Source organism: Salmo salar, chromosome 03 (genome assembly GCF_965601325.2).
Source record: "Salmo salar chromosome 03, fSalSal1, whole genome shotgun sequence".
In the NCBI taxonomy this organism is placed as follows: Eukaryota; Metazoa; Chordata; class Actinopteri; order Salmoniformes; family Salmonidae; genus Salmo; species Salmo salar.
Genome location: NC_138293.1, coordinates 86,032,374 through 86,053,839, shown reverse-complemented (window position 1 = coordinate 86,053,839; position 21,466 = coordinate 86,032,374). Strand labels below are relative to the sequence as shown.

At 41.8% G+C, this 21,466-nt stretch overlaps 1 protein-coding gene across 1 annotated transcript in view; it reads left to right on the top strand.

Annotated features, from left to right (window-relative positions):
- Nucleotides 1–14,813, top strand: part of LOC106601888 (sarcalumenin) — a 36,305-nt gene extending 21,492 nt beyond the window's left edge. The window contains exons 3-6 of the mRNA XM_045715641.2: nucleotides 979–1,074; nucleotides 10,954–11,070; nucleotides 11,359–11,592; nucleotides 12,480–14,813. Coding sequence (XP_045571597.1) covers nucleotides 979–1,074; nucleotides 10,954–11,070; nucleotides 11,359–11,592; nucleotides 12,480–13,294 — 1,262 coding nt within the window. The 3' untranslated portion in view covers nucleotides 13,295–14,813. The remainder of the gene's footprint in view (nucleotides 1–978; nucleotides 1,075–10,953; nucleotides 11,071–11,358; nucleotides 11,593–12,479) is intronic.
- Nucleotides 14,814–21,466: the final 6,653 nt, after the last annotated feature.

The window sequence follows — 21,466 nt, the reverse complement described above, 5'->3', positions numbered from 1 at the left end:
ACGAATAGGGTGCTTTTTGGCACGCTGCCTATAGCGTTAGTTAGAGAAAGAAACACGTGGTGCCAGAGCCTTAATGGACTTCTTCTCCATTAGCGCTAATGGGTAACATCGTTAGTGTTAACGAGTCCCAAATCTTCTGTTTTTAATCTGTTTTCCTTTTATCTCCTCTCGCTCTCTCGCTCTCCCCTCTCTCTCTCCTCTCTCTCTCTCTGAACCCTCCAACTCATTCTCATTCCATAATGACTTGTTTGTCATTTAATCAAACCTTTTCTTACTGTTCTACCTCTCCTTAACTGAAACTCCTGTACTCTACCTCTCTTTCTCCTTTCTTTCATCTACACTCCTTATCATCTTATTATGTTTCCCTCTCTTACCCGTGTCTTACCTTCTCTTACCATTCTACCTTTCCTCTTACATGAACCAACTCTACCTCCCTCTCTCTCATTCCATCCAACTCTACCTCCCTCTCTCTCATTCCATCCAACTCTACCTCCCTCTCTCTCATTCCATCCAACTCTACCTCCCTCTCTCTCATTCCATCCAACTCTACCTCCCTCTCTCTCATTCCATCCAACTCTACCTCCCTCCCTCTCATTCCATCCAACTCTACCTCCCTCTCTCTCATTCCATCCAACTCTACCTCCCTCCCTCTCATTCCATCCAACTCTACCTCCCTCCCTCTATCTCATTCCATCGACATTCCTTCTTACCATGGATACCAGGGTTCAAATACTTTGACTCTTGGGGGTGCCCAATACCACACTTAAAATATATAGACTCTTGGGGTTGCCCGAAGCCACTTGGGGGTGCCCGACATTCATATTTTTGACAATTATGGGGGAGCTTACATTGATATTTAAATTCATATGGTGGCCCTAATTGTTATGGGGGATGCCCAGCCTCTCCTATCCCCCGCTGTAATTTGAACCCTGTTCTTACCATCCTCCCCTCATTCTCTCTCTTTCTCTCCCCCTCCAGCTGCTATTCAGAAGTTACGTAAGATCTACCACTCAGCCATCAAGCCCATGGAACAGGCCTATAAGTACAACGAGCTCAGAGCACATGAGATCTCAGGTACAGTGAGGGCTTTGCTTGGCACACTGCTGCCGCTTCAGGTTGTTAGTGTGTGTTGGCTTGATCTCAGATCTGTTTGCGCTATCATGTCACCTTTTCATTTATTAGTTGACATGATAGCACAAACAGATCTGGGATCAGGCTAAGTGTGTGTGTATGTGTGGACTGGTTTCCCTGTTTGGGTTGACATGGTGACTGAGGGTTTGTATCCCAGCTAGTGGTCTGTGCACTTAACTTGAACTTTTGCATAAATCCTGCATAGAAGTCAACTTGAGTTGCATACACAGACCTCAGGTTAGCATTTGGACCTGACTGACTGCTGACTGATCTGTTTACGCACAACACTGATAGGATGGAGTAAAGAAAAATCTCCTAGGCTGGCATTACTCTGGCCAAGAAATATACTGTATATATGCTTTATATCCCTATGAAAGAACCCACTGCCATAGATGTTTTAAATACAATGAGTGGCTCAAGAGCTCATCAGTATCACATATCCATTGTCATATAAATGTGTGTGTAATGTGCTATGTAAAGCCCATGTTGAGCATCAGGAATAGCGCCATATACATACAATCAATTATCATGTATTACTGGAATAGAGCCATATACATACAATCAATTATCATGTATTACTGGAATAGAGCCATATACATACAATCAATTATCATGTATTACTGGAATAGCGCCATATACATACAATCAATTATCATGTATTACTGGAATAGAGCCATATAAATACAATCAATTATCATGTATTACTGGAATAGAGCCATATACATACAATCAATTATCATGTATTACTGGAATAGCGCCATATACATACAATCAATTATCATGTATTACTGGAATAGAGCCATATAAATACAATCAATTATCATGTATTACTGGAATAGAGCCATATAAATACAATCAATTATCATGTATTACTGGAATAGAGCCATATAAATACAATCAATTATCATGTATTACTGGAATAGCGCCATATACATACAATCAATGATCATGTATTACTGGAATAGAGCCATATACATACAATCAGTTATCATGTATTACTGGAATAGAGCCATATAAATACAATCAATTATCATGTATTACTTGTAATGTAGTCTGTGTGTAGCTGGTGTAGAGGAGTCAGGCGCAGGACAGCAGATATGAGTAAATAAACGTATTTTACTCGGAATAGGCAAATACAATACAAAATCAGCGAGCCCACATAAACGGACCGTATTACATAAAAACAATCACTCACAAACAAACATGGGGGAACAGAGGGTTAAATAATGAACAAGTAATTGGGGGATTGAAACCAGGTGTGTAAGACAAAGACAAAACAAATGGAAAATTAAAAGTGGATCGGCGGTGGCTAGAAGGCCGGTGACGTCGACCGCCGAACGCTGCCCGAACAAGGAGAGGGACCGACTTCGGCGGAAGTCGTGACATTACTGGAATAGAGCCATATAAATACAATCAATTATTATGTATTACTGGAATAGAGCCATATAAATACAATCAATTATCATGTATTACTGGAATAGTACCATATAAATACAATCAATTATCATGTATTACTGGAATAGAGCCATATAAATACAATCAATTATTATGTATTACTGGAATAGAGCCATATAAATACAATCAATTATCATGTATTACTGGAATAGAGCCATATAAATACAATCAATTATCATGTATTACTGGAATAGTACCATATAAATACAATCAATTATCATGTATTACTGGAATAGAGCTATGTAAATACAATCAATTATCATGTATTACTGGAATAGAGCCATATAAATACAATCAATTATTATGTATTACTGGAATAGAGCCATATAAATACAATCAATTATCATGTATTACTGGAATAGAGCCATATAAATACAATCAATTATCATGTATTACTGGAATAGTACCATATAAATACAATCAATGATCATGTATTACTGGAATAGAGCCATGTAAATACAATCAATTATCATGTATTACTGGAATAGAGCCATATAAATACAATCAATTATCATGTATTACTGGAATAGAGCCATATAAATACAATCAATTATCATGTATTACTTAATCTAATATACTTGCTATTGTTCCTTTGAAAAAACTGAAGTGGTTCTTCCATATGAATATAAACACACTTGCACATATTCAACTACTCATAGTGAGAGGTATGGCATTCTGTTCTTTGATCCTGGTAAAAGGGGTACAGTTGGCTACCATTTAGATATTTCTCTCATCCCCTTTTCTCTTTTCTTCATCTTCTTTTCTTCACCATCTTCAACTTTTTTGTTTTTATTTAAAAGATTTTTAAAGAAGGTTTAAAAGTTAAGTACTTTAATATAACTCTTATTGCAGTATTGTTATATATGTTTATAAGCAGTTATTATAACCCATGTTGTGCATTATAATGCATTATGCATAGCCCATAAGACATTCGAAAAGGCATTATAATGCATTATAAAGAGGGTATTCGTAGGAGGTGTTAATATAATTTTTTATAACATGTCTTCTGGGGGATGACTTTCACTCCCCCTTGGTCAACCTGTGCAGACCCAACTGCACTTCCTCATCTTGAAGCAAAGTTCGCCCTCTTGTGGCCTGGCATGGTCTTTAACCTGCACACAAATACTGAACCCCCTGACATAATGACAATAAAAGGTTTTATATGAAGCTCTAAGCCATCCCAGAATATTCAGAGACTGTGTTAAAAAGGTTTAGAGGGAGCCAGGTGTTATCGAAGCAATGGTTCGTTCCCTTGACTGAGAAATTCCTTGAAGATGTTGCTATGTCTCCCTCTTTACTGTAATTTGACTTACTGTCACATAACGAATTGAACTGTATGGAGTGTAGTGTACAGGAAGGAATGATTGATCTGGATCCCACAGACCCCCCCCCCCCCCCCCCGCCGCCACCTGTTGTCAAGTAACCTTCAACTTCATCCATTATAGATCTGCATGTTTGACACTTCCAGTTAAACGTGATTATGCCCCGACATCTCTCCTTCCCTCTCACTCTCCCTCCCTCACCCCCACCTCACCACCCCTTCACCTAACAGCCGGACGAACACTGGGGGATGGGAACACAGGTTGGTATAGTGGGGGGACCTTTGCCGGAGCATGGCACTGGCTGAAGTGCTCACCCCCCTCTTTCACACTCCCGGGACCCCAGCCATTGGTCCTTGGTGTGGACCAGTTTGGTTGTTTGGAGCAACCAAATTATCCTGTATGTCACAATTATCAGTTGTGGCATAGGCATTTTCATTCACATCACTTTGAAGTGCTGTAAACTTGAGCAGAAATCATTTGCATTTCAAAGAACTACTGTAATGGAAAATTAAAGTCATTTACGAGGTCATTTTATGAATCTGATTATGTGACTGAACGTTCACAAAACAATTGAGGGACCTACTTCCCCTTGATACTAAGTAAATACAGTATACAATTCTAACTCAGTCTCTTAATTCTATACTAATCAATTAAAAAGGGGAGATCCTCAATCTGCAGTTATACATTAATTCCTATTGAGAAAGGATTCCCTGAGGTCTCGTCCATTACCATTGGGATGCTTAAAGGCACTACCCCATTGGATCAAAGATGTAAAGAGCCCTACAGCATTCAAACATGCCTTTAGTGTAAACTACCGGTATGTACATGTATGGGGGAGGGTCGGGGAGCATGGGCAGCACTGGCTTAAGCTAAATAAGCACAGGTAAGGGTTGGAGAGAGGGACATAAAAATACAAAGAAATGACCTTGAAAGCATGTTTTGGAACTGAATTACATTTGCCAAACTTTTGATCATTTTCTAGCCTTTGTACGTGGATTGCATATCCTCTCCAGCGTCTCATCCCGTCAGCGGGATCAAAATCCAGCGAAAAATCATATCGCCAATTAGCATTAAAAAAAAAATCATAATTTTTTTTTTTTTTAATTATTATTATTATTATTTTTTTTATAGATACACCTCTCCTGAATCGACCCACGTCGTCCGATTTCAAAAAAGTTTTACAGGAAAAGCAAATCATTAGATTATGTTAGATGAGTCCATCGTAAAAAGCAGCTTCATAGCCATTTTCCGACCAACCACTTGCATCACATATAATCAAAAAACAGCTAAATGCAGCACTAACCTTTTACAAACTTCATCAGATGACACACCTAGGACATCATGTTATACAATGCATGCATTCTTTTGTTCAATAAAGGTCATATTTATATATAAAAACAGCATTTTACATCGGCGTCTGACGTTGACTAAATAATTTCCCCTCAAATGCGTCCCGGTAAACAATGCTACATTTCCCTAAATTACTATCCGATAACGATTTTTTAAATTTATATTGTCAATCTAACATTTATAGATGAATATCTCTTGAGAACACCTGTCATACCAGATTTTAAATTAACTTTACTGGGTAATCACACTTTGCGATAAAAGGAGATGCGATACTCAGAAAATGAGCTAATATACAGAGCTCGGCGCCATCTTGGAACAATCGCATGTCACATCTCATCTTGTATAATATTGTCAATAATCGCCTACCTTTAGTTGTCTTCATCAGAAAGCATCCCAGGTCCACAACAGATGTATTTTCGGTCAAAAAAGTCCATACTTCACGTTCCATTAGCCTGCTGTTGGTAGCGCGTCCTAGGGCTCTCTCCAAGCGCAGGGCTGAAGTTCCGGATAAAATGAGATTCTCCCGCCTGTAGGTTCGTTCAAACATGTCAAACGTTGTAAAACATTAATCTTCAGGGCCTGTAACACCAAGAGAGCCAATAAGATTCGAGGGGGATGATTTCATTGCCTTTAAAACCGTTTCCAAAGGTGGGGGTAGACATGGCCGCCGGCGTCATAATGATGATGGCCCATCCCCTGTGACCAATTTCCAATGACTCTCATTCACTGAGTTTCGACTGTATAAGGCTCAAACCACTGTGAAAAGACTGGCGACATCTAGTGGAAGCAATAGGAAGTGCTCACTGAACCATGGTTAACGGTGTGATTTATAGGGAGAGATGAGAAGTCGAGTCCACAATTCTGAATTCCACTTCCTGTTTCAATCGGTCTCGGGGTTTTGACTGCCATTTGAGTTCTGTTATACTCACAGACACCATTCAAACAGTTTTAGAAACTTTAGGGTGTTTTCTATCCATATATAATAAGTATATGCATGCCCTAGCTTCTGAGTTTGATTAGTAGGCCGTTGAAAATGGGAACGATTTTTTTTCAAAATGCGCTGTGGCGCCCCCTATCCTAGGGTATCCTCAAGAGGATATATCTTAGACACTCTTTTAATAGACTTTAAATACAAATATCATCAATGGATACAATACTCGTCATTAAGTGTTTTGTTCACAAAACATGAAAATATTGTTTCCATCAGAAGAGAAAAAATGCAAATATGTTCACTGCTTCTGACAATGAACAAATACAAGGGCACAAGGTTCTGAAAAGCTCCATCAGTATTAAATCATATACAACCTAGGGAAAGTTCCATACTAAAGATCTAATCAACTTTCAGACTCTCTCTGTAATTCTGACATGCAGAGATGCAGACAATAACGTCTGGTCGCTTCTAAGTAACTTTGTCGTCATCTCCGACAACCTTCCATTACAAAGCTTGCTTTGGTTTGGTTGAAGGCCTATCCATTCATATCATAGGTTACATATCCTCCTCTGTATTCACCTTTCCTTTTTACTACTGGGGCTTGTTTTTCTGCTTGGCGATGAAAAGTCACCAGACCTTCTCCAGTCTATGGCAGCAGAACAGCCTCAGGTAGAATACAGGGAATTGGACTGTGATGATACACGTGCCAATTAATCAATCAGGCCTCAATATTATCAAGTGACTGCAAAGAAATACATAGATTTGATGGAATCTTTTAAAAGACCGACTAACGTTCTGTTTTGTCAGCATGGCGGAAGACATATAAAGGTTGTGCTCATCTTTAATCAGGCATTATCTTGTTTTGATGAATGCATTTGCAGTTTTGAGTGTTTCATATAGTTTTTCTGAATGTAATTACTGTTTTGTAAAGGAAACTCATTTTTGAAAATGCATTTAAAATGCATTTCTATAGCTTGTGTTCACCGTTTTGAGAATCGGACAATATTATTCCAAGAAATGCTTTCAAGAAGTTTAGAAAAACTGTGATTGGATGGCATCATGGGTATATTTGGTCATCACTGGATAATCTTATAGTACCTCTCCTTGAATGAAAATTGGCCATTTCTTTACTTCTCTCCCATGTTTTGGGAAGGGATCACTACCATTACCTCACTTTCCAACCAAGGTGCAGGAATTGAGGAGCGAACTGAGGTAAAGAGGAAATTCAGCAACACTCCCATGTTTTGGAGTAAACTATTCCATCCACTGTGAGCGACAGGATAGTTTCGCAACACATTCGACAGACAGTGGGTTATTTTGTCTACAAAACTTCCTGCTTTTTTATCTCTTTTTTCCCTACTCCTTTTCCCTTTTTTTAATCATTATTTTCTTTTTACTTCTGACTGAATTACAAACAGATCTACACAGAGAGGACATATTGCTGTTCTGTCTGTCATGTGCCTGTCATGTGGCTGTTCTCTCTGTCATGTGCCTGTTCTGTCTGTCATGTGCCTGTCATGTGGCTGTTCTGTCTGTCATGTTCCTGTTCTGCCTGTCATGTGCCTGTTCTGTCTGTCATGTGCCTGTCATGTGGCTGTTCTGTCTGTCATGTTCCTGTTCTGCCTGTCATGTGGCTGTTCTGTCAGTCATGTGGCTGTTCTGTCTGTCATGTGCCTGTTCTGTCTGTCATGTGCCTGTTGTGGCTGTTATGTCTGTCATGTGCCTGTTCTGTCTGTCATGTGGCTGTTCTGTCTGTCATGTTCCTGTTCTGTATGTCATGTGGCTGTTCTGCCTGTCATGTGCCTGTTATGTGGCTGTTCTGTCTGTCATGTGGCTGTTCTGTCTGTCATGTGTCTGTTCTGTCTGTCATGTGCCTGTTCTGTCTGTCATGTGCCTGTTCTGTCTGTCATGTGCCTGTTCTGTCTGTCATGTGGCTGTTATGTCTGTCATGTGCCTGTTCTGTATGTCATGTTCTGTCTGTCATGTGGCTGTTCTGTATGTCATGTTCCTGTTCTGTCTGTCATGTGCCTGTTCTGTCTGTCATGTGGCTGTTCTGTCTGTCATGTTCCGTCATGTGCCTGTTCTGTATGTCATGTTCCTGTTCTGTCTGTCATGTTCCTGTTCTGTCTGTCATGTGCCTGTTCTGTCTGTCATGTGGCTGTTCTGTCTGTCATGTGCCTGTTCTGTATGTCATGTTCCTGTTCTGTCTGTCATGTGCCTGTTCTGTCTGTCATGTGGCTGTTATGTCTGTCATGTGCCTGTTCTGTATGTCATGTTCCTGTTCTGTCTGTCATGTGCCTGTTCTGTCTGTCATGTGGCTGTTCTGTCTGTCATGTTCCTGTTCTGTCTGTCATGTGGCTGTTCTGCCTGTCATATGCCTGTTCTGCCTGTCATGTGGCTGTTCTGTCATGTTCCTGTTCTGTCTGTCATGTTCCTGTTCTGTCTGTCATGTTCCTGTTCTGTCTGTCATGTTCCTGTTCTGTCTGTCATGTTCCTGTTCTGTCTGTCATGTTCCTGTTCTGTCTGTCATGTGCCTGTTCTGTCTGTCATGTTCCTGTTCTGTCTGTCATGTTCCTGTTCTGTCTGTCATGTTCCTGTTCTGTCTGTCATGTTCCGTCATGTGCCTGTTCTGTATGTCATGTGGCTGTTCTGTCATGTGGCTGTTCTGTCTGTCATGTTCCTGTTCTGTCTGTCATGTTCCTGTTCTGTCTGTCATGTTCCTGTTCTGTCTGTCATGTTCCGTCATGTGCCTGTTCTGTATGTCATGTTCCTGTTCTGTCTGTCATGTTCCTGTTCTGTCTGTCATGTGCCTGTTCTGTCTGTCATGTGGCTGTTCTGTCTGTCATGTTCCTGTTCTGTCTGTCATGTGGCTGTTCTGCCAGTCATGTGGCTGTTCTGTCTGTCATGTGGCTGTTCTGCCTGTCATATGTCTGTTCTGCCTGTCATGTGGCTGTTCTGTCATGTGGCTGTTCTGTCTGTCATGTTCCTGTTCTGCCTGTCATGTGGCTGTTCTGTCATGTTCCTGTTCTGTCTGTCATGTGGCTGTTCCGTCATGTGGCTGTTCTGTCTGTCATGTTCCTGTTCTGTAGGTCATGTTCCTGTTCTGCTTCTTTCTTCCATGTTGCTCCTCTGTGTTTGTTTGAGATCATTGACAGTATGCTGCTGCTAAGATATATTTTAGTTTTTGTCCAGTAACTAGGCTGTCTTACTATATTTAGTGAATACTCTGCCCGGCACAGACTTGGAATGCATCTGAAATGGCACCCTACACCCTATATAGTGCACTACTGAGGACAAAGTACAATACACTGACTGTACAAAATATTAAGAACACCTTCCTATATAGTGCACTACTGAGGACAAAGTACAATACACTGACTGTACAAAACATTAAGAACACCTTGCTAATTTGAGATGCACCTCATTTTGCTCTCAGAACAGCCTTAATTCGTTGGGGAATGGACTCTACAAGGTGTCGAAAGCATTCCACAGCGATGCTGGCCCATGATGACTCCAATGCTTCCCACAGTTGTGTCAAGTTGGCTGGATGTCCATTGGTTGGTGGACCATTTTTGATACACACGGGAAACTGTTGAGTGTGAAAAATCCTGCAGCGGTGCAGTTCTTCACACACTCAAATCGGTGTGCTTGGCACTTACTGCCATACTCTGTTCAAAGGCACTTAAATATGCTGTCTTTTCCATTCACCCTCCGAATGGCACACATACACAATCCATGTCTCAATTATCTCAAGGCTTAAAAATCCTTCTTTAATAAACCTGTCTCCTCCCTTTCATCTACACTGATTGAAGTGGATTTAACAAGTGATATCAATAAGGGATCATAGCTTTCACCTGGATTCACCTGGTCAGTTTCTCTCATGGAAAGAGCAGGTGTTCATAATGTTTTGTCCACTCAGTGCATGCGTGCTCTCTATGCCAGACATAGAAATGAGAATGTCACAATGCAGGGCATGTCTAACATACTGTATTGAAATTGCATCATCATCAAACTAATTTTATTTATTTATTTATTTCACCTTTATTTAACCAGGTAGGCAAGTTGAGAACAAGTTCTCATTTACAATTGCGACCTGGCCAAGATAAAGCAAAGCAGTTCGACAACATACAAAAACACAGAGTTACACATGGAGTAAAACAACATACAATCAATGAATGCAGTAGAAGAAAAAAAAAATGAATAAAAAAAAAATGAATTAAAAAAAAGCTATTCTGCCGAAGAACTACAATTTCTATAGTTGCACGTGGTCTAGCTTTGCTGTCATATTCTACTTTATTGTCTGTCACCTACAAGCATGTGCACCATGCAGCCTGTGGTTGAGGAAGCATCAAGCCTGCATTCCATTGGCCATTGCACTGGTTCCTGACCCCTACAGTTGAGAAACATGTTCTCAGACACAGAGAGGTCTGGAACCTTTGCAATATATGCTGGAATTTCTACATTGTCAGCTGGCCAGCTTAGAACAACTCAAGTTTTTGTTGACCATCTTAAGAACATCGACTTACTTTCAGGGAAGCACCTCATTCTCTTTATGTGAGTGTGATTGTAGGTAACAGTATGACAGCAGTTCTTGCCATTTGAATACACTCCAGGTGAATAGGCTGTTGTGATTTATCAGATTAGGTTTCAGACGTACTGGAGCGGCTCTATGTCTCTGGTCTTCCATGTCGTCATGAGTGCAGTGAACCTCCATGGCTCTAACCAGCATCGCCTCCTCCTCCTCCTCCTCTCTCTACCTGACAGATGGGGAGATCACCTCCAAGCCCATGGTGTTGTTCCTTGGGCCCTGGAGTGTAGGCAAGTCCTCCATGATCAACTACCTGCTTGGCCTGAAGGACAGCCCCTACCAGCTGTACACAGGTAACGCCCTTCAAACTTCACCTGGTTTCTGATGCACCTGTTTTTTCACCTGGTTTCTGATGCACCTGTTTTTTCACCTGGTGTACTTAACTCTTCACTCTACCTACTTAGTCCTCCTCTTCTGCTCTATCATCTTCTCTCATTCTTCTGTTCCTCCCGCCTTTCCCTCATTCATCATCCCTCTGCATCTTCTCCTCTTTTCTGTTCCCCTTTTCCATCCCCCTCTCTCACATCTTTCTCTTCCCCTGGCTCATCCCTCTCCCGTCTTTCTCTCCCTCTGTCTGCCAGGTGCTGAGCCCACTACCTCTGAGTTCACTGTGATCATGCACGGCGAGAAGACCCGCTCCATAGAGGGCATCGTCATGGCGGCCGACAGCTCGCGCTCCTTCTCGCCCCTGGAGAAGTTTGGGCAGAGCTTTCTTGAGAAGCTGATTGGCATTGAGATGCCCCACAAGCTGCTGGAGCGCGTCACCTTCGTGGACACGCCTGGAATCATTGAGAACCGCAAGCAGCAGGAGAGAGGTAAGGCACACAGAGAGCAGAAGCGCTGAAGATCTTATAGCAAATTCAGGCGGTAGCACGACCGGGGCTCAAACACAAGTCATTGCGACTGTCAGTCCAACAGCTTTGCCATGGCTGTTTTTCTAAGTTACATCGCTACAGTATCTTCAGTTGAAATTCACATGTACATGAAATATTAAACATGATCACCTCTTATCATCAGATAGACTGAGGAACTTTAAGACAGTGGTGACCCCTAAAAACCTGTCAATCTCTAAGATTTATGTTATACAATTAGACCTATACATCTATCTACATCAATAAATAATAATCAGTGTTATGTAATAATAATCTACATTCATTTTAAGATGTAAAGTCGCTCTGGATAAGAGCGTCTGATAAATGCCTAAAATAGAAAATAGAAAAATTGACATTTAGGAATTAATCTAGCCTCAATTGTGTTAAATGGCATGCAACCGTGACTCCTGACTGTCCAAGACATTGGTGTTAAATGGAATGCAACCATGACTCCTGACTGTCCAAGACATTGGTGTTAAATGGAATGCAACCGTGACTCCTGACTGTCCAAGACATTGGTGTTAAATGGAATGCAACCGTGACTCCTGACTGTCCAAGACATTGGTGTTAAATGGAATGCAACCGTGACTCCTGACTGTCCAAGACATTGGTGTTAAATGGAATGCAACCGTGACTCCTGACTGTCCAAGACATTGGTGTTAAATGGAATGCAACCGTGACTCCTGACTGTCCAAGACATTGGTGTTAAATGGAATGCAACCGTGACTCCTGACTGTCCAAGACATTGGTGTTAAATGGAATGCAACCGTGACTCCTGACTGTCCAAGACATTGGTGTTAAATGACCCTGTTTCTACCTCCTCCCTCCAGGCTATCCCTTCAACGACGTGTGCCAGTGGTTCATCGATCGTGCCGACCTCATCTTCGTGACATTTGACCCCACCAAGCTGGACGTGGGCCTGGAGCTGGAGATGCTCTTCCGCCAGCTGAAGGGCCGTGAGTCCCAGATCCGCATCATCCTCAACAAGGCAGACAACCTGGCCACCCAGGACTTGATGCGTGTCTACGGTGCCCTCTTCTGGTCGCTAGCACCCCTCATCAACGTCACAGAGCCCCCAAGGGTCTACGTCAGCTCTTTCTGGCCTTACGACTACGCACCCGACACCAGCCGCGAGCTGTTTAAGCGCGAGGAGATCTCCCTCTTGGAAGACCTAAACCAGGTGATCGAGAACCGCATGGAGAACAAGATCGCCTTCATCCGCCAGCATGGCATCCGGGTGCGCATCCATGCCCTTCTGGTGGACCGCTACGTTCAGACCTTTAAGGACAAGATGAGCTACTTCAGTGACCCTGACCTGGTGTTCAAGGAGATCGTGGACGACCCGGACAAGTTCTTCATCTTCAAGTCCATCCTGGCCAAGACCAACGTGAGCAAGTTCGACCTGCCCAACCGTGAAGCCTACCAGGACTTCTTCGGTGTGAACCCGATCGGCAGTTTCAAGTCCCTGTCCGCCCAGTGCTCCTACTCAGGCGGCTGCCTGCTGGACAAGATCGAGAAGGCCATCACCAGCGAGCTGCCGGGTCTTCTAAGCAGCATCAACCCAGGCAAGGCCCCCCCCGGCCTGTCCTCCTGCGAGGCCACTGGATGCGGAGACAAGCCTAAGAACCGCTATCGGAAAAACTGATAGAATACGAGAGAGAGGGGGAGGGAAGAGAAGAAAGGAAGAGGAGGAGGTGTGAAGGAGTGATAAAGGGGAATGGTGACATTTGTCAGACCCCCGGTCTTATCAGAGGCCTGTAATGTTGTTGTTTGAGGAGACAGAGGAGAAGGGAAGGGTTCATTTAGAGGGTTGTTTCTCAGGAGAACAAGAGGTGGTGGTGTGTTCAGGGTTTGTGGAGAGGAAGAGATGGAGGGAGGGTTGGTTTGTGTGTATAATTTGGCAGCTGAGAATAATAGTTGCTTGGAGAGATGAGAAGATTACAGAATAACTCATCTCCCTCCTCTCTCCCTTGCACAACCACAATGAACTGTCTGTGATTGGGGGAAAAATATGTAAAATTGTATAAAAATTAAAAATCGTGAGACTTGTATGTGAATAAAATGGGAAATTGGAAACAGGAGTTGCCAATTTGTTTTACAAGATCTTATTTGAAAAATGCATTTCAGCAGGTCTCAATTCTCTGTGATGTTCTTTGTCTTTCTTTTTGAAGTCTAGGTTCAGTCCTTTCCACAGACATTAGATCTTGATCTTTTTTCTCTCCTATGAAGGCATTATAAGCTCAGCCGTTAGGTGTAATAACACTGTCGAGATACCTTTTAACACTGCATGTTAGATGACAGATGGTATTTATTTAATAACAGATGATATCATAGGTGCATGTATTTACCTTTCTCACTTTGAACTTTCAATAATGTTCACTTAAACAACTGACAAACCTTATGGTGCAGTCCAACAAACCCTATGTACGGTGCTGTAAGATGGTCCACTCTGTCGGCCATCTTTGTTTTATATTCTTCTTCTCGCTCTCAGGTTGTTGACAGCCTGTGATATGAGCAGAGACGAAAGAAGAAGCGAGACATCCTACTCCCTTATTTTTTCTGGTTCATATGCAGTCCATGAACTAAGTAGACCAGACCCAGCTGTTATCGCATTGGTGTCTATGGGAGAACACCCCTTAAGCAGACCGGAACTGTGACCATTTTTTTCAATGGTAAACGGCCTGAGTGGGACATCTTCATTTATCCACCATCTTTGATATGAGCACTGTCTTGAATGCAGAGGTCAGGGTCATGATCTTCACGTCCTATTGGTGGTAGGGAGGGGTGAGGGGGTGGGGTTTTGGGTGTACTCTGATTCACTTCTTAACTATGCTTACTTTGCTGTTGTTGTTTGAGTATATACATTTGCTGGCTTAGTTGCCAGGTCTGTTTGTGCTTTAGCCCAGACCTTCTATCATATCGCATGACAAAGTACAAACAGAGAAGAGTTGGCTAAAGCACAAACAAGTCTGGCAACCCAGCCATGAATCTTCCAATGTCTGATAGGAGTTCAATATTGTTTTCAAAGTTTTCTTTCTCCTTTTAAATGATACGCTTGCCAGCTTTCCAGCTGAATGACCAACAGGATATAAAAGTCAAACATGTTACATGAATGATGGAGAACTTTCTCATGGTGTGACAGTAAATAAACCAAATGATGTGTGTTTGAGTGTGACATGTATGTCTTTATCCATTTCTTCTGCAGGTTAGCGAGCCATTTACAGGTCTTGTAATAATTATGTATCTTTCAGCCCCACTGTACATAGTCCAACATAGATAATTGATTACATCAGTAGCCAATCCAAAACATAGATTGTTACACACAGTTATATATTTATTACACAGTATAATGACACATTGCAACACACAGAAACTAGTGCCAAGAGGTTGTATTGGAGTTTCTGAGAAAGATTGTTGAGTCACTCCCTCTCAGAGGATGCTGCATCCTTTAGTTCAAGTTGAATTTATTGCCTTCATGCGCTCTAGAACAGTGGGACTTCCTCTGCTCTTTAGGGAGAGGTAAATAAGAGAAGTAGAAGGGAGGAGTGAACGGATTCATGACTATTGGCAGCCCTTTGACCCCTGACCTCTGTGAGAGTTGAGGGCTGTGGGTAGAAGTCACCCAAAGGCTCAGATCTAGGATCAGCTTACCCTCACCTAACCTTAACCATCAGAGGGAAGAATGCAACACTGACCTCAGATCAGCGTCTAGGTGCCACTTCCTCCTACTCTAAGCTGAGGCTGCTGAGCTGAACTCCAGACCTGAGGTCTCTCCTCTCCTGCTACAGCCAGGTGGGGATCAACTGGGGTCTATTCAGTGATGTGAAACGTTCTAAATGTTGTTGATCGAAGTAGAATGAATAGAGCTGACATGATTCCCTGTTCTATCTGACAGGCAATCAGATTTGTTCTACTCAAAACATTTCTATCAGATTTGTTCTACTCAAAACATTTCTATCAGAGGTGTTCTACTCAAAACATTTCTATCAGATGTGTTCTACTCAAAACATTTCTATAAGATTTGTTCTACTCAAAACATTTCTATCAGAGGTGTTCTACTCAAAACATTTCTATCAGATTTGTTCTACTCAAAACATTTCTATCAGATGTGTTCTACTCAAAACATTTCTATCTGAACGTTCTGTCACATTACATCCTCTTGAACAGGCCTCTGGTGCTGCATGGGAGGTGCATGGCTCACTAACAACATTAGAATGAGTAATTGGCGTCCTCCACTCTAAAGTTTGTAGTAGCAAAAAGTATTTTGGGTGCCGGGTTCAAAAGGCATACACTGGACAAAAGGAAAAATCTGCACTCACTGAAATATTCTTGAAGTTTTAATGTATTTTTTTTAGCAGCAGAGGTCAGAACAAATGGAGGCATTTGGGCAACAGCCTTCGTCTGAACAATATTATTTGATTCTCCACTGACAACATTAGACGTCCAATCCCTTCTGTTAACAAACTAGTCACTTATCCTCACCCTCTCTTCCTAACCTTCACTAACCATTGTTGATCAACAGGGCCCTTACAATGTTTCATTGCAAAAAGAGGAAAAAAGGAAGAAAAAAACAATTTTACTGCAGTAATAAAAAATGGATTCACCTAAATAAAGCATGTGTACAATACTGTGAGTGGCTCTGTCAGCTCTGCTTTCTATGCACTGTGTTCAACACGTTTGGCTTGGCATTTGTAGACCTCGTAGTTACCTCTGTAGTTACAGGGCATGTCCAGCAGAGAGAGATATGTGGTGCAGTAGCCTACAGTACACATGGTTCAGTACTTCAGCCTACAGTACACATGATTCAGTACAGTATCCTACAGTACACATGATTCAGTACAATATCCTACACTACACATGATTCAGTACAGTATCCTACAGTACAAATGACTCAGTACAGTAGCCAACAGTACACATGATTCAGTACAATATCCTACACTACACATGATTCAGTAGAATAGCCTACAGTACACATAATTCAATACAGTAGCCTACAGTACACATGATTCAGTACAGTAGTCTACAGTACACATGATTCAGTACAGTAGCCTACAGTACACATGATTCAGTACAGTATCTACAGTACACATGATTCAGTACAGTAGCCTATAGCACACATGATTCAGTACAGTAACCTACTGAACACATGATTCAGTACAATATCCTACACTACACATGATTCAGTACAGTATCCTACAGTACAAATGACTCAGTACAGTAGCCAACAGTACACATGATTCAGTACATTAGCCTACTGTACACATGATTCAGGACAATATCCTACACTACACATGATTCAGTAGAATAGCCTACAGTACACATAATTCAATACAGTAGCCTACAGTACACATGATTCAGTACAGTAGTCTACAGTACACATGATTCAGTACAGTAGCCTACAGTACACATGATTCAGTACAGTATCTACAGTACACATGATTCAGTACAGTAGCCTATAGCACACATGATTCAGTACAGTAACCTACTGAACACATGATTCAGTACAGTAGTCTACAGTACACATGATTCAGTACAGTAACCTACTGAACACATGATTCAGTACAGTAGTCTACAGTACACATGATTCAGTACAGTAGCCTACTGTACACATGATTCAGTACAGTAACCTACTGTACACATGATTCAGTACAGTAGTCTACTGTACACATGATTCAGTACAGTAGCCTACTGTACACATGATTCAGTACAGTAGCCTACTGTACACATGATTCAGTACAGTAACCTACTGTATACATGATTCAGTACATTAGCCTACTGTACACATGATTCAGTACAATATCCTACACTACACATGATTCAGTACAGTAACCTACTGAACACATGATTCAGTACAGTAGCCTACAGTACACATGATTCAGTACAGTAGCCTACTGTACACATGATTCAGTACAGTAGCTGACAGTACACATGATTCAGTACAATAGTTGACAGTACACATGATTCAGTACAGTAGCCTACTGAACACATGATTCAGTACAATAGCTGACAGTACACATGATTCAGTACAATAGCTGACAGTACACATGATTCAGTACAATATCTGACAGTACATAATGTAGGCTGCATGATTCAGTTTCAGCATGTCTACATTGTGCATATATTCTGCTTAGACTGATCATGAGATCATAGCTCCCCACTTTGAAAGAGAGGTAGCCCAATAACGTGAACACTGTTATATTTACACAATACTAGTTTTGTTCACTGTTCTCTGATGAAAGGGAAAGTGAAAGGGGATACAAGTGTCAAGGTGCCTTCTGGTTGTAGTTGTTTACTTTTACTGTGGTTGTGGTAACTAAGAGACACACAATGCATGCAGACACACACACACACATTTACATTTTCATAGTTCTTCACATCTCAAGTCACCTCAAGATTGCGTTCTCTCAAGTCCTGACCCTCTTTCTCCCTCCCCTTACTCTTTCATATCATCTTCCTCCCTCATCTGTCGTTCTCCTTCATCTCCTCTTTCACTCCTCTCCCTGGAATGTGTAATACTCTGATGTCTGAGAATGTCTGAACTCATTACTGGTGTGAACATGCAGGACAGGCTGAGGATTTTCCTCTCGTTCTGTTAGGAGGGGATAACCTGCATGCCGGTCTGTCTGTGTGTGTCTGGCTACCTGACTGCCTGTGCATGTGTGTATGTGTCTCTGCGTGCATGTGTGTGTGTGCGTACTTGTACCTGCATCCATGTGTGATCTCTCTACCACCTTTACATTTTATTATACACTAGCCAAGTGTGTCTGTAAGCACTCTCTCTAATCCTCATCCATCTCCACAGCAAAGCTGTGTACAGCTTTATCTTGGCCGGGTCACAGTTGTAAATGAGAACTTGTTCTCAACTGGCCTACCTGGTTAAAGGTGAAATAAATAAATAAATAAAGCCTGACCAGGTTCAGGTGAGCTCTAAAGGATTCCTCCTCCGTTCTGTTTAATATAATCCACTCTCTTCCTCTCTGATATCCTCAACCCTACAGGGCTACAGACTGGAAAGACCAAACAGGAGACAGTAATCCCACTGCCAGCCTGATCTCTCAACCTGACACACACACACACACACACACACACACACACACACACACACACACACACACACACACACACACACACACACACACACACACACACACACACACACACACACACACACACACCATTTGAGTCCTCAGTCTACAGTGAAGGGCTGACTCAGCAGGGGTTTTACTGGAGTGTGAGGTGAGTATGTGTGTCACATACTGTAACTATAATCATTAAGGGCTCAATCACTGAGGAATCTGTAAGGCATGAGCTCTACAGATTCAATAGAGCCCTAACTTCAGGGTGGGTGTACATTAGTGGGGATATTTACAATAAAACTCCTGAGATGGAAGATAACTCAGAAGAAGTGGTTGTGAATAAACCAGGGCATAATACAGTCATATTAACCACATCCAAAAATGGCACTCTATTCCCTTTACAGTACATTATGTTTGACCACGGCCCATAGGGCTCTGGTTAAAAGTAGTGCACTTTATAGGGAATATGGTGCCATTTGGGGCATACATTTCATGTTGGTTATAGCATATTCCATGGGTGCAACTTTGGTTTTTGTGGGGGGACATCATTTTTAATCCAGTCAGATTAACACTCCAAACAGCCTACCTGACCGCTTGGAGGCGTCCACATGGTCCTAAAGCACACCGTTGCCTCGTTTTGTATCACATTCCAATGATAAAACTGGAGGTGACAAAAATGCATCCCCAATAAAAATTGCGCCCATGGCATATTCAGGAGTCAAGTGTCTGCAGACGAGAGTTATCTTCTTAATAATAAAGAGGAGCGACCCATGTTGTGATGTGAGTCTGTGAGAGCTGGTAGCAGCAACGGCCTATCCCTGGCTGTCAAATTTCCCTCCGTTGTTTGCTGTGTTAGTTTGCCTAGAGATTCTTTATATAGCCGTGGCTGAAAGCCTGGCACCCTTCTCTTCTGTTTCTATGTTTGGGATACAGTGCTTGACAACAAAGCGCAGGGCAGGTTATTTGTCGTTCCCACGAATCCAACCGGACAGAGCAGGAAGTCACTCAAAACTGTACTTCCCTTCGCACGTCAAGCGGATGGCCTCAATATTCCATTGATGGAAAAAGGTAATCAAATGTCATACTTGAGTAAAAGTAAAGAAATGACTCAAGTAAAACTGAAAGTCACCCAGTAAAGTACTACTTGAGTAAACGTATTTGGTTTTACATATACTTAAGTATCAAAAGTAAATGTAATTGCTAAAATATCCTTAAGTATCGAAATTAAAGGGCATTTGTATAAATTATTTCAAATGACTTATATTAAGCAAACCAGACCCAACAATTGTTTTTAGTTATTTTTATTTTATGGATAGACAGGGTAGTGGCGATTTTAGCATGTAAATCTTGGTGGGGCAAACTTTGAATTGTTTTTTTAGATGTATGCCAGCAAAGCCACAACACAACACTAAACAATACATTAATTGCACTATAACGGTGACAAACGGTGCCCACAAACTTTTAGGGCCTACATAAAGCTGTCCCAACAGCAGAGCTTTATTTTCAGCACCATGGAGTGAATTCTTACCACTGCTACACCTGGCTATCAGCGGAGACTTGTCTGGCAGCGAAACAATTCATTCAGCCTCATTTACTGCCTTTAAAAAAGACATAGCTGATACGGCTGACATACTTAAACAAATGTGGTTTCTTCTGACAATTGAGATCTACAAACTATGGCGTAAGGGTACGATGAGCGGATAAGAGGCCATCCTTAATTCCGATAAAACATTAATGAGCGAGCTAAGATGAACTTAGTCAATATAACTATTTGTTCAGCACTTTTGAAATGTATAGAGAACATGGGCCGCTCTTATAGTATTCTCCCTGTACACCAAATCAGAACAGTAGGATAAGTACAGGGGTTATATGTACAGGGGTTATATAAGCAGACAATGAAAGCTCTTACAATACTTGATGATGACGTTTCTCTAAAATAGGTTATAGGCTACATGTGCACCACCAAGTCAGAACAGTAGGCTAAAGTTATGAGGGGGAAAGGGACCAAATAATTAAGGTGAGGCACATGGGCTACTAACAGCTTACTAAATAACATACACTTAGTATTACTTTATTGGCTACAGTATACATTTCTCCTTGGCATATTACATAATTTATGCAGCAGCATACAATACATTTTTGGACTTGTTGTGCTGTGCTCACTTGAACAGGAAGGTGGTGCGGCAGTCCTTCTTGTGGGCAAATCTTGGCATGAAACGTTGTCATCAAAGTCTGGCATTCTCTGGATTCATGACAACTGCTTTCAAGACAACTGGGAACTCTGAAAAAACAAGGTTGAATCATAACGTCAGTGATCTTCAGGTCGGAGCTCTAGAAAGAAGCCTGAGTTCCCAACTTGGAATTCTGAGTTGGATGACCGCTCAAACCTTTTTTTCCCCAGTCGGAGCTGGTTTTTTTCAGAGTTCCCAGTTGTCTTGAACTCACTGAAGTCTGAGATTTCCCAGTTCAGAGTTTACAGTTGTTTTGAAGGCGGCAGAAGTCATGCTGGACTGACCGCATTGTCAATGTATTCAACCTTTTCTGGCCCATGGTGTTGCGTGTGAATGTTTATCCTTTTAAGCTTGGAAAATACCCTTAAACCCAGACTTGGACCACAAGCAGGCAGGGGGAATAGCAGGCAGGGGAAGCGAAATTCTAATTGCTTTGCAATGCTTGCAGTTGCCACTGATTCCTTCCAACCCACTCATTGTTGAATTTGCAATTTCCAACTTGTTGTGTAA